The following is a 14,252-nucleotide window of genomic DNA, read 5'->3' as shown; positions in this document are numbered from 1 at the left end:
ATATAATATATATAATTTGTTATTATAATTGTAGACTGTAGATTTGAGAATGTCTTGTTGGATGTGATGTATAAACGTTGAGAAAATGATAAATACCAACAATTTGTTAATGTTCTTTATATCAGAAAGAGAAAAAAAACCTAGAGCGTTTCTAAAACAAAGTGATTCATAATTCATATCATTCTGAACATGGTCAAATTGGGAAAAAATGAGGGAACATAGGAAAAGTTTGTATGTATGTATAAGGTATGTAGTAAATATATATATAAAAGCTACGATCTGAGTCAGCTGTTGCTTCGATGTCAGCTAACTGAGTAGATCTGATGATCGAATGTATATATAAATATAAATATATATACATATAAATATATAGATACATACAAACTTTTTCTATGTTCCTTAATTTTTTTCCCCAATTTGACCATGTTGAGAATGATATGAATCATGAATCACTTTGTTTTAGAAACATTCTAGGTTTTTTTTCTCTTTATTAAATAAATATGAGAATTTTTATTTTTAATTATACATAATATTATGGACTCTTAATCTCAGGGCGAGTTTCTAGGCAATCAGAACAGACACTTTATTACTAATAATATTTAATTAAATTAATATCTCTTTTATTATTATTATTATTATTGGGACGACAAATCTCTTTTACATATGTATTTAATTTTAGATAGAACAAAACTAATTTCTTTTATGAATAATTTTCATTAATATTTATTCTTGACTTCTATTTTTCTTAAATTTAGTGTAACTACAATTATGATGGAAAGTTAAAGTTTTTAAAATATTTGAATCTGCGCAACATGGTCGCATTTCAACAGAATTTTGTAGGGTCACGCCCCGCCATTCTGGCTTTGTTATGAATAACGTATTTATTTTAGAAGATGAAAATTGGTTAGCTTGCTTTTAGGTTTAATACTACAATATTTAGTGTTGATATATAAAATAAAAACATAACTATAATCATTTATGTATAAAAATAAATATTTAGTCATAAAAAAGGATATTACAATATATAGGTATAAGATCTGACACAAATGGCCTGCTGTAAATCTCTTTATATATACATTCGTTCATCAGATCTCCTCAGTCAGCTGACATCGAAGTAACAGCTGACTCAGACCGTAACCATATATATATATACATACACATCTCCCACCATTTCTGAAGGTGGGTGTGCTCTTCTGATGAAAACCCTTAGCCTGCCAATCATGTGGGTTGTTGGTTAGCCCTTCCACATAAACAATCAACCAGTATAAGTCCTTCTGTCCAGCTTCTCTTATTCCTAATTGAATTAATATTTTTTGAAGTCTTTTGGCAATCCATCAGGACACCTTATCAATTGGTGACACACTTACCTAACTCAACAAAATCTTACACTTTTTATTCCATCATAAATTATGATTAGGATAGTAGAAATATTAACATATATTAGGGACAAATTCACTGGTCTGGTTGTGAGGCTACCACCTTTATACTTATACCTTATACTCCCTCAAGGATGGCTGCAAAGGGAATATGGCCCAAGGCCAAACTATATGTTATGTACTTCATCATCAAGTGGAAATGAATATAATGTGCAATGAATAGCAACAATGTTTGTGTAAAGCCATTATGATTTCAGATAAAATAAAGAGTAAAATATGTCAAGGACGGCCTTGACAGTTAAGTGAAAATTGAGGAAGAAAAAGACTACTATCTATATATAACAACATTTTCAAATTAAACGTTATCAATGTTTGAATATTCATATCTTACTTGATAAATTACAGTTGGGTAAAAGTCTAAGGGCAAGCATTCCATAACGTAGTAAGTTAATAAAGCCTGAATCTGGGCCAACCATGGAGACACTACATGGAGACATAGGCTTCTCTGAAATTTCTTCAAATAAACCACCCACTAAACGTTCAGATTCTGCCTGTACAAAACAGAAATAAAATAAAAATAAGAAAAAGAAATAAGAGAAAAATAATAAGAAAACCCCAAAAATAATAATTTTCCGTACTATACTAGTAACTCTTATAATTATGGCTTAGCAAATAAATGCTATTTGCCTATATGACATATTTAGATTTAAATTACTTTTTACTCCTAAGAGCATTATTGATACCCCTTCAACAATAACTAACACTTTTTTCTCCTATTTGAACTCACTACTAAAAACCTCTATAGCATATAGGCTATAGTATAAGTCAAAATAAGAGGAGGGAGATCTTGAGGAAGGGTTCTTCCATTCCTGTATTGAATTGTTTTTTTCTAAATTTCCACTACCATCTCAGCACTGCTCTTACCCGCTTTAAAAAATATGCTTAAAAATGAGGAATTATTTCAATTTTTATCCATTTTTGTCTCAACACATTTTATTTTTCTTATAAGTCCGACGTTTCGGCCAATCCGGCCATCCTCAGGGACTTCTACCATAAAACAGCTTTTATTACATGTATGATCTTAACAATTCAAATTACTTAACATTATTATTTATAATTTATCTTACCTTAATACAATTTTGGAACTAAAAATATTTAAAACTTAACTTCATGCAGTTTGAAGTTAAGTTATTAAACATTGATCCTTTATAATAAATGGAAACAAGATTTAGAATCATTAAATAAATTCAAAAAGAAAAATCCACAAATTATAATTGTAAAATCAAATAAAACAAAGAAAGTGGCAATAATAAATAGGAAAGATTATGATAGTAAAATGGAAATGATACTGAATGAGGAAAGTACATACAGAAAACTTAGAACAGACCCGCTGCCGGATATTAATAAACAAATAAAAAAATATGTTGAGAAATTGCACAAAAACCAAATTATTGATGAGAAGGTCATGAAAAGTTTGGTAAATAAGCATTGCTACCACCCTAGGATGTATGGGCTGATAAAATTAGATAAAGAAAATAAACCTTTAAGACCAATTATAAATGGCATAAATGGGCCTTTATATAATATATCCAAATTTTTCAAAAATAGCTTCACTAATGTATATAGAGATAAAGAAATTGACATTATAAATGTAATAGAAGCAAAACAGAAACTAAGTGATATTAAAATTGAAGATGATGAGACGATGATAAGTTATGATGTCTCATTGTTTACAAATATTCCACTCAAATTGCTCTATAAAATCATAAATGAAAAATGGGAAAAATGAGGAAATCAAACCAAACATGAATATAAAAAATAATTCCTAGAAGGAATAAAATTATGCTGTGAAATGGCATTTTCAAGTACGAAGGTGAAATATACAGGCAGCTTTTTGGAGTTCCAATGGGAAATGTTTAAATATCATTTGCAGCTTTAGTCAAGAATAATCTAATAAAAGGAGTACTTTCAAAATCAGGTATTCAAGTAAAAATTATGCTAAAGTACATAGATGATATATTTTGTATAGTAAAGAAATATATTGATGTAAATATACTGCTTGAAGAACTAAATGATCACCATGAAAAATTAAAGTTCACAATGGAATTGGAAAAAGAAGGGAAATTAAGATTTTTGGATATGTTGATGGTAAGGCAAGGAAAGAATATAATCACAGAATGGACAAAAAAAGAAACAAGTAGTAATATAATATTAAATTATTATTCTTGCCACCCTTTTCATATGAAATATAATGTAATAAATAATTATATTAAAAAAGCTATTAGAATAACAGATGATAGTAGGTTGCATATAATAAAAAATAAGATAATTAATATGTTCCTAGAAAATTTTTACCCCAAAAAATTAATTTATAAGATTTGGGAAATTAACCTTAAAAGTATAAAAAATAAAACAAGAAACGAAATAGTAAATAATAAAGTAAAAAATAAAAAATTTTATGGATTCAATTATATTAAAGGACTGTCTGAAGGTATTAAGAGATCATTTAAGGATTATGATGTTGATGAGTACTCTTTGAGTCATAGACCCAACAATAAAATCAAAGATTATTATAGTATATTAAAGGACAAAATTGATACAAGGAATCAATCGGGATTAATATATAAAATTCTCTCTCTAAACTGTCCAGCTATATATATATATGTATATATATATAGGTTAAACGAAGCAATTGTTGGGTGACAGAATTTATCAACACAATAATGATTTGAAAAACAAGGAGAGCGATCCAAATAAAACGGCACTAGTACAACATGCAACCAAAAACCAGCACTTTTTTGATTTTGAAAATACAATGATTTTACATAAAGAAAATAATACATTCAAAAGGAAAGTACTTGAATCCATTTACATATCTGAAAATATTAATTATACTGTAAATTTCAAGAAATTTGAACCAATACTATGCAGAGATATTAAGTAAAATTAATTTATGAAAAATATAGGATAAATTAAATGTGGATAGTTATAATTAGCCTTGATGGGATTTTTACTAATGAAAAAAAGAAAGAAAATTAACAAAAATATTGTTATAATAAATATTTTTAATGCTTGAACTGAGTGGAGGAAGGTTACAAGCAAGGTTGTGATAAAGTTTTAACAAGTGACTGAGATAAATGAATTTTAATTTTTGTTTTTAATGTAAAAGTTGACTAATTAGGTAATGTAGGATATACTTATTAACAAAAGAATATGTTTACCTAATGTTTTTAATGTTTCATAGAAATTGTTGTTGTGACCTGGGCAGAATAGCCTGCATGAAGTTGAGTTTTAAATATTTTTAGTTCTAAAATTGTATTAAGGTAAGATAAATTATAAATAATAATGTTAAGTAATTTGAATTGTTAAGATCATACATGTAATAAAACTGTTTTATTGTAGATATCCCTGAGGATGGCCGGATTGGCCGAAACATCGGACTTATAAGAAAAATAAAATGTGTTGAGACAAAAATGGATAAAAATTGAATTATTTATTTAAACAAAATTAACAAGTCTCAAGAAAGTGAAAAGACTATAAATAGAGGAATTAATTTTCAGGAACTTTTATTATTGATACTAATCTTTTATCTATTCATTTATTACTTATCTATTGGGAAAGGAATGATTTGATTCAGCCCATCAGTTTTCCATCAATTTTCATAAGGGCTAATTTGTGTATTAGCTTATCTCTCCATACTCGGTCAAATGCTGATCTAAAATCAATGAAGACAGCTAGCATATTTTTATATTTATAAAATCCTACCTTAATTGCCTGGGAAACGCAAGCTATATTCTCTATAGTATCTCTATACTTCATGAATCCTGGTTGATGTTGTGATAAGCCTTTCTTGCTTTTGTATAGTGCAGATAGGAGTCTCCTTAAAACCATTTTTTCAGCAACTTTACAGAAGGCATTCATCAGTGCCACTGGACGATAGCTGTCAAAAGAATTGTGTGGTTTACCTTTTTTAATAATTGGTATGATCTGAGATATCCACCAAAGATCTGGGATGTATCCACATTCCCAGGTTAAATTAATGAACTTTAGAATTACGCTTTTGGCATTTGACCATATGTGCTTGAGGAACTCTGGTTTTATGCCATCTATACCAGGCGCCTTTCCTCTTTGTGTATCCTCTAGGGCTAGTGTCAACTTGTTCATAGAGAATAGCTCATTAATTTCACTTTTAGCTTCCTTGTTCCAGGATATGCGAGGTTTTTTATGCTTGGGTTTGAAATTGCTAGTTTGAGCAAAAATCTTGCAAAATTTATTGGCAATATCATCCTGCCTAGTTAATACTTTTAAACCATCTAACATAGGTTCATTCGCATCGACACTATCCCTGTTAATCCTTGGTAAGAAATTACATCCTTTAGTTCCACCTTTTCTAAAATCTATGTTGGCAAGAAATTTTCTATATGCTTCCCTTTTCGAAGTTATAATGCCTCTTTTAAGGATACTGTTCTTTTGTCTTAAGATTATACGATCCTTTTGGGAACCACTTGTTTTTGCTGTCCTCCGACCCGCATCTCTTTCCACCTTCAGTTCTTTAAGCTCCTCCGTCCAGAAAAGGGTATACTTTTTTATTTTACCTCTTGGTATAAATTTAATGGTACATTTGATTATTTAGTCCTTCAGTTGCTTGTATATGTGTTATATATTACCCTTGAGCAATTGATCAGTGATTTCCACATCAGACTGTCGTTTGTAATCCTCCTATTTGGCTTTTTTGAAATTTCATCTTTGAAAACATGGTTCTCTTTGCTTTTTATACAATTTGTTTGCTTTAATCTCAAGTAAGAGGATGTTTTTACCAGAAGATTTTGGAGCCTGGTGTAATTTAAGAGTTAATTTATCTTCCAGCCTCGGATGACTGAGTACAAGATCCGGATGCGTTTGTTGCCCGTTGTAGGCAAAAAAAGTCGGCTTATTATCAGCATTTTTGATATACACCACTGGTCTATTATCTATGAAATTTTCTACAATGTTGTCTGTATTATCAATACTTTTATATCCTGATCTAGGTAAATGACCATTGAAATCTCCCATAACCAGTGTCTGATTGTCCCATACATTCTCAAGCCAGCCGAGATCACACTTAATTTTTGGAGAATTGTAGATAAAATAAAAATTTAACCTTTTGTTGTTGACAGTAATCTGTACTTGGATAGCTTCATGTTTATCACCTATATTCATTTCATGCATTACATTTACTTTAGTAGCATATTGAGTCTTCATGCCAATCACAATACCAGATGCAATCTGCTGTGACCGTTTAAGCCATGTTACTCTGTATCCTGGAAGCTGGTAATACTGTATGTCTTCAGTCGATTTTCCAGCCTCCACAAAAGCGAAGATGTCGATTCCATTTTTAGCAATGAATACCTTTAATTATGTATATTTGTCCTGGGTTAATCCTCCAGCATTCCAAAAAATAGATTAAATATCAATACCAGATTTTTTGGAGCCTTTAAAAAGGCTGCTTGCTTGCCTATTGGGGAATTTCTGTTGCATTTGTCGCAAGATTACGGGCTGTTTGGCGATAGCTGTTGATCATTTGGATTAGGCAGGGGGCACCACGAGCAGGCGATCAACTTCACCCCCCGGGAGGTACAGATTTACATTTTTTCAACCAGTCACAAACCCTCTAAAACCCCCAAAACGATTTATTTTGTATTTCTATATGTGAGTCCAAAATTAGCACAAACGCATTTCTTGAGGTCCTAAGTAGCTAATTAGTTTTGATAAAGTAACGAATAATGAAATTTTAGGTCATATTTTGGTTTTACAGCCTATAAATCCTAAACGATGGATCCTAAAAAAAATTATAAACATGAAAATTAATGAACATTAAATGTTGTGTCAATTGAGTACCATAACGTAATAAGTCTATCAAGCGGTATACTACCTGGTGGTAAACTACCGGCTTCCATCTAGACTTCAAAGCAATTCAGACCTGCTATTGGAGCTCAAGGAAAATCAGAGGTGGTTTATAACCATACCACTTGACCATATTATTACATCATGATTTTTTAAATATTATTACATTTTCAATAGGATCCACCATTTAGGATTTACAGGTGATAAAACCAAAACCAAAAGAAAGACTTAAAATTCCATTATTCGTTACTTTATCAAACTAATTAGCAGCTTAGTAACTGTTTTAGGACTGTAAGAAATGTGTTATGGGCAGGGTTTTATGAATTGGGCTCCTGTACTATATATAACATCCATTCTTCCACGATTGTACAAGGTAAATATTTATTAAAATGTATAACTTTCAATAGAAATCACTAAGTACCTGTTTTAATTGTGTATTCTCAATTTCATCATGAACCAAGCCAGAAACTTCTGCAATAGTATCCTCTAAAAGTTCTAACTGTTTTACAATAGCTGCCAGAAACTCTTCAACATTAGCTTCAGTAACACGCCAACCTTGGACTAAAACCTACATATTTTTTAGATATTAGATTAATATCAAAATGTAATCTTTAATCATCATTAAATGAAGTAAAAGTAAGAAGTAATTGACAAGGTGCATATTATTAAATATACTGCTAAAATCAATCATAGGAATATGCTTTTATTGGTACAAAAGATATCAAAATTATATTTCAATTACTTAATGATTAAAAACATATATAAATATAATTTATTAATTAACAATCAGAATGATAGAGGAAAAAACTTCTTAGCAACACATTGAACACACAATGTACAAAAATAAAATTATATAACAATAATTTTTATTTTTATTTGTAACAATTTTATTTTTTATATAAATATATTTTGGCCTTCCTACCTTCGGCCATTTTCAAACCTTTTTTCTACTTCTACACCTCAGTCACTTGAAAGCTAAATATTAACAAACAGGAAAGTAAAGTGACAGCTGCAAAAATAAGGTTTCTTAGAAGGATAGTGGTGATAACAAGAAGGGACTGCATTAGGGAAGAACTAGGAGTTCTCTCGATGAAGGAGGTCTTAAGGCTTGCCAGCTGAAGTAGTAGAGCCAACAGCCAGATACAGCCCTGTTTAAAAATATAAACTCAACGTATAAAATTGAAGTATTTATAAAATTTAAAAGTAAATTCATAGCACAATAATGTTTTTAGACTTCTTTTAATGTGATTAGATTAGCAAGAAGCTTTAAATGGCCTTTGAGCTGTTTGATAATTTAAGAAAATCAGATTTTGTAAAGTAATCTTGTTTATGTTGTGAATAAGTATAAACTCAATGTTAGTTTTTCTATTATCAGGTGTATTAATGGATTAATACCATCTCAGTTTTCTTCCTACTGTTGAAGAGAAATTATATTGTTCATTTTTTATATTGTATGATTTTGTGTAAATTATTCTTTTTTTAAAATAATGTTGTGTGGAACTCAACTCACTGAAATTGAGTAGGAAAGGAAAGTGGACCTATCAAGAGATGGTGCACATGGTTTTAATTACCTCTGGCATGACCTTTGAAAAGAAAAGAAAATTTCATGAAGATCACATTGGTGTGGTAGAGTAATAGTATGGGCTGCTTTTAATGAAACAGGAAATTTTCGAATTGCATTAATTTCCAGAAAAATTAATGCTGTTATTTATGAAAATGTTGTAGAAGAGTTCCTTTGGCTGTTTATTACAATGTTGGAAGAAGAATAAATCATTTTTCAGCAGAGTACTGCACCGATTCATACAGCACCATGAGCAATCTGATGTTCATAAATTATCAAACAGATCAAAGGCCAGTTAAAGCTTCTTGCCAATCTAATAACATAAAAAGAAGTCTAAAAACATTATTGTGCTATGAATTTACTTTTAAATTTTATAAATACTTTAATTTTATACATTGTGTCGAATTATCGAATTAACATAATCCGAATTTTCTGGCGCTTTTTGATTTTGTATAAAGTCGGGGTCAGGGGTCACATTTTTTGATGCCCCCTCTTGCAGCGTATGCCAGAAGACCACGTAGAAGCTGTGAAACCACCTTGAGTTATCTTTCACAGCAGGCAAGCCAGGACCTGGATCCCCTTGTTCCACACTAATTTGAAGTTTCGTTTAAACATACAATCGGGCTACCTGGAGTAATGCACGGACAGGTCCCGATGTAAACATGTTGAGTTTTTCACAGGACTGTAGTTATGGCATGCTTACAGGTGAGCTGTTACTTTTCAAAGTTATTATTAAAAAATACATTTGGGATGTTAAATATTAAAAAGTATTAGTGTTGTACATTTAGGGTATTGATTCTTGATTTTGTATGTTTTTATATCTGGTGATAAACATTTTTTTTTTATACATGCCAATATTCAGAAAACAACCTGAGATACCATGTTGTTAAGTTCTGAGGTTCCCACTGGTTAGGAATTAAATTGTGATATGAATTATTTCATTGTTTTATAAAATAAAATAAAAACTACATATTGCCAAAAAGTAAAGTAAGGATAAAAATAAAATTCAGAAAAGCTGGATTTGAAGATTTGCTAAGACTAAGGAATGTCATTAATTATAAAAATTTCTAAAAAGCAAACTCATTAATTTTTACCTGCTGGGCTGGTGTTGTGAAAAAGGGTGTGTGAACAATAACAGTAACAAATAAATGAGGCTCAAATATTAATCTTGTTCCTGGGACCACAAACTGAAAATAAAATAAAAAATGAAATTCAATATAAAGTTTTGCTTTGCTTTTCTATAGTATAAAAACAATATAGTAAAAAAATAGGTTAGTGACTAATGTAACACAAATGTAGAGATTGGTTTTGAACTAATTACAATAATAAAATGATTAAAAAACAGTACATCATAATAATAACACAGTTAGATACTTTAAAATTCAACTTGGCCCTCTTGACTAATTTAAAATAAATTCTTACGACATACAAAGTGGAATGAAATGATGACTAAGGGTAAATGAAACAGTGTTTCATAGTACTCCAGCCAAATTAATTATAAATATCTGTAGCCTTTTCACAAGTTTTCAACTTGTGAGCCTACCTGAATTTAGGTTTTTTTTCCGTATAGCTTCTAACATTGACCAGCTGTACTATGAAGAAGGGACTGTAATTAGAATCCAGAATCTTTATACTCCTATTAGCATGTTGAGACACTAATCTACACTGATCTCCTACCTCCCCCCCTCACAATAAAAGTAATGGGGGTAAAATCCACAAATAGGTCTCAAATCCATTTTGTAGAAGACCTTAACAATAAATCTTTAAAAAGAATGGTAACATGCTCTGAGTTCATTGGATATGACTATACTTATCAAATGGCTTCAGTTTAAATCATATTGTACGAGGAGAGGATGATTGGGGGTGTGGTCAAAATGAAACACATATAAGTTGATGTAACTTATTTGTGTTTTATTTTGACCGCAACCCCAACCATCTTCTCCTCGAACAAGTCATCCACGGTCAAATATCTCTCATAATTTTAAATCATATTGGTTTAAATGAAGCAGGTAATTTACAAATATATAATAAAAAGAAAAATACAATAAAAACCATGTTTAATGTAATACTTTAAAATAGATATGCAATCTTCCTGAACTTTGTACTAGTTTAAACAAAACAAATATTTATATGGGTAATCAACAAAGAAAAGATACAATTAATATATAATAATAAAAGTTAATTGTAATCATTATTTCTCTCTCAGAAACTTCATATTATACAAATACTTTTTCAATTAGTAGCTACTGAACTAAAATAGACAGTGTTAGAATATATTATTTTCAAAAATCAAATATCATTATCAATTTTATAATTAATTATTAAGTATATTTCTACTAACCCGTTTGACTATTCCTTCAATGCTATTCTTCACTGCAGATATGATTTCATCCAACATTACCTGTCCATGTTGGATATCCTAAAATAGAAATAAAAGAAAGGAATTAGTTAAATATCAATTTGATAACACTATAAAATTATCATATTTCAAAAAGTATTCATCTGAAATATAATCATGAAAAAAATAATAACAAACTTGAATTAATTAATAATATCAACAAAACAAAAGTTTAAGGCAGTTAAATTATTTATTATATAATAATTAGAATATTTTCCAGTTGATACATTATACACTGGGTTATAAATACCAATAGGTTTAAAAAATCAGATATTAATTTGTTTTAAGCAATAAATTGAAACTTAAAAACACCTAGTTTAAGGGGTAAACAGGAAAATAAGTTAACTTATAATTTACATTGAAATTACTGATAAACAATGATACTTAAATACTAAAGATCCTTTCTTAATTTATTAAACACAATTTCTCTTCATAAGTACCAAGAACAAATTTTTAAAAAGATCTAATACTCATAAAAAAAAAAAAATAAATAAAAATATTAATTTATCACACAATACCACAATCTCAATTAATGATAAGTACACAAGAGCTAAATCATTTAGCTCTGTAGATTCATACAATCCAGTTACCTGGAACAAATGTACATGGGAATGTGCTTATAAGATAAGTGTCCATAGCAGAATAGACAAGATCTGCATAGTGCATCAACCTGTTTTAAATTATCCTATGAATTTGAGATGGAGTCAAAATGAGGGTTAGTGAAAACATATCAAAACATGAATCAAAAACAAAAAAAAGTAAAAGCATTGCCATTGATAAATATCTATATAGAACCTGTTGACATAAAAAGTGATAAAAATAAAAAAAAGGGAGTGCATGTGAACAATGAAGAAACTGTGAAACAATATCAATTAAGAAAAAAAAGAGTAGAGTTTAAAATATAATAAGTTCAGAATTAAAGAATAAATACAACTAAAAAGAGATAAATCTATAAATATAATTTGACAAAGGAGTAATATAAAAAACTGATTTCATCTCCTAAACGGTACACATGGAATTTTCAAAGAAAGAGAGAAACACTATTAAAAAAAGCAGTGCCACCCAACTTCATTGGGTTGGTATACACACAGCATATTAAATATAGTTAGACAATTGTGTATTAACCTTATATTAAACAGGCATAGAGATTAAATATTAAACTACATCATAGTAGAACATGATTTTTTTCCTGTTGTTTTAGTTCTTTAGTATTTTTCTCTGTCTATATTTTCTTTTTTTTTTCTTCCACTATTAACCTATATATTCAAATCTAGTTCTCTCTTAGTATGATAGTAAAAATATCTCTGTTACCCTTCTCCCTCGTAACATGAATCTACAACTCTTAGGGAGTTGGGAGCCTCTTGTATTTGGTCTGCCAGTCATCTCAGTTGGCTGCTCTCCACTTATGAACAGCTAAGATGGACCTCACATCAGTGGAAACATCTGTTCATCACTCACTTCCAACTTTTCTGGTTGGATGTCTTTTTGGCCAGAATCATCAAAGGCTTCTGATCTTGTATCATCCTAGCAATACTTTCAACCTTAATAACTCTCAAAATATCAGGGTTCTTTCTTTCATGGTGATTTTATCAGGAAGTCGTAGTTTGGTTGGTATCCCCAATTGAAGCAAAGCACTATACAGTTCATCTCTGATGAAACTATCATGTGCTTTCTGAAAATTTATAAATAAACAATAGGGATTTATATTATGCTCCCTGGCTTTTTTTCAAAATATTCAATATGAAGCAAATCTTGTCAACTGTAGAGATCCTATTTGATAAAGCCCAACAACAGAATAATAAGATGTCTCAATAATTATGGTAATCAAACACATCACCTTTCTTAATTATTGTACATACTTATGTCTTGCACCATACAGAGGGGATTTCTTTCCAATCACCATGACATATGTCATTTTTCAACTCTTTACCACCAAACCTAATTAGTTTACAAGTAAGTACGTAAGTACATATGCCTCTGTGACCTTTTTACTTGTTAATTGCTGGATAACATCTTCAATATTTTCTGAACCAGGCAGTTAAAACGCACCTATTAGTATTGCTATTATCTTCTATCTCTCTGTTGTTCAAGAGAGAACTACAATAATTTTACTATAACCCTAGGACTTTTTTCTTACTGTAACTAGGTTCTCAGAATCTTTGCAGGGATTCAATAAAGGATTAAAAGGGCACCAACATTTGTTGACACTTCCTTCTATCTCTATAAAGGGCATTTAAGATTACATAAATGAATACAGTTTAAATGCCTTTCTTCACAATAAATTAAATAATGATTAATCATTTTGTATGTCATTGAAGGCAGAATGTTCTAATGATTATAATATAGATAATTGTCCTTCAGGTGCATCTGCTTCAACAGCAATCCTACTTTATTTCCACAGATCCCACATTAGATTTTGCCGATGTGAGTTAACTTAAATTCTGCAGACATTAGTTTATATTTTCAGTATTCATATATAGACCTCATTTAGAGGTTTGATCAGATTCCTTTACAATTGATCAGCCCCTTTGGGTTATAAATAATACAGAGAATAAATCAAAGAAAAAAAATATTTTCAGGAGGTACATCACAATCACAGTCACTTTACTCAATTGCTTATCTAGGATAGTTTGGATTTCAAGGTAGAACAACTCTGTGAGGAACATAACTCATAAATCAGAAAGTTACGTCTTCTAATTATTTTTTGCTTTTGTTTCAGGATTAGACACATCAGGTATAAAACATCAATCATTAGCCTTCTTACCACTACTAAGCATGTTCTGCTAAATTATTCATACTTCCTGTTCCAAGATATTCAGATATTGATTTGTCTTCAGAATATTCAACACTATAACATATCTGACTTCCAAAAAACCCTTTATTTAACAAATATTCTTAATTTAATCAATTCAAGGAGGAAAAAGGGGCAGATTAAAGTAGTCTTCATGTAAAATCTAATGAAAAAAAGCAATAAACGACTATAATTTTTGGACAATTTTACTTTATGGAAATCAATGTTCTCTTTTTATTTAAT

At 29.8% G+C, this 14,252-nt stretch overlaps 1 protein-coding gene across 6 annotated transcripts in view; it reads right to left on the bottom strand.

Annotated features, from left to right (window-relative positions):
* The window catches only part of LOC106679968 (KICSTOR complex protein SZT2), a 240,391-nt gene that overhangs the window by 200,609 nt on the left and 25,530 nt on the right, over positions 1 to 14,252 (bottom strand). For all 6 annotated transcript variants that reach the window (XM_067050326.1, XM_067050330.1, XM_067050327.1 and 3 more), the window contains 4 exons: positions 11,162 to 11,239; positions 9,915 to 10,007; positions 7,681 to 7,827; positions 1,768 to 1,927 (listed from right to left, as the gene is read on the bottom strand). In XM_067050326.1, the coding sequence (XP_066906427.1) occupies positions 1,768 to 1,927; positions 7,681 to 7,827; positions 9,915 to 10,007; positions 11,162 to 11,239 (478 nt within the window). The remainder of the gene's footprint in view (positions 1 to 1,767; positions 1,928 to 7,680; positions 7,828 to 9,914; positions 10,008 to 11,161; positions 11,240 to 14,252) is intronic.

This window comes from Halyomorpha halys, unplaced genomic scaffold (genome assembly GCF_000696795.3).
Source record: "Halyomorpha halys isolate HHAL.00 unplaced genomic scaffold, Hhal_1.1 Scaffold237.1, whole genome shotgun sequence".
Classification (NCBI taxonomy): Eukaryota; Metazoa; Arthropoda; class Insecta; order Hemiptera; family Pentatomidae; genus Halyomorpha; species Halyomorpha halys.
This window is presented reverse-complemented; position numbering and strand designations above follow the sequence as displayed.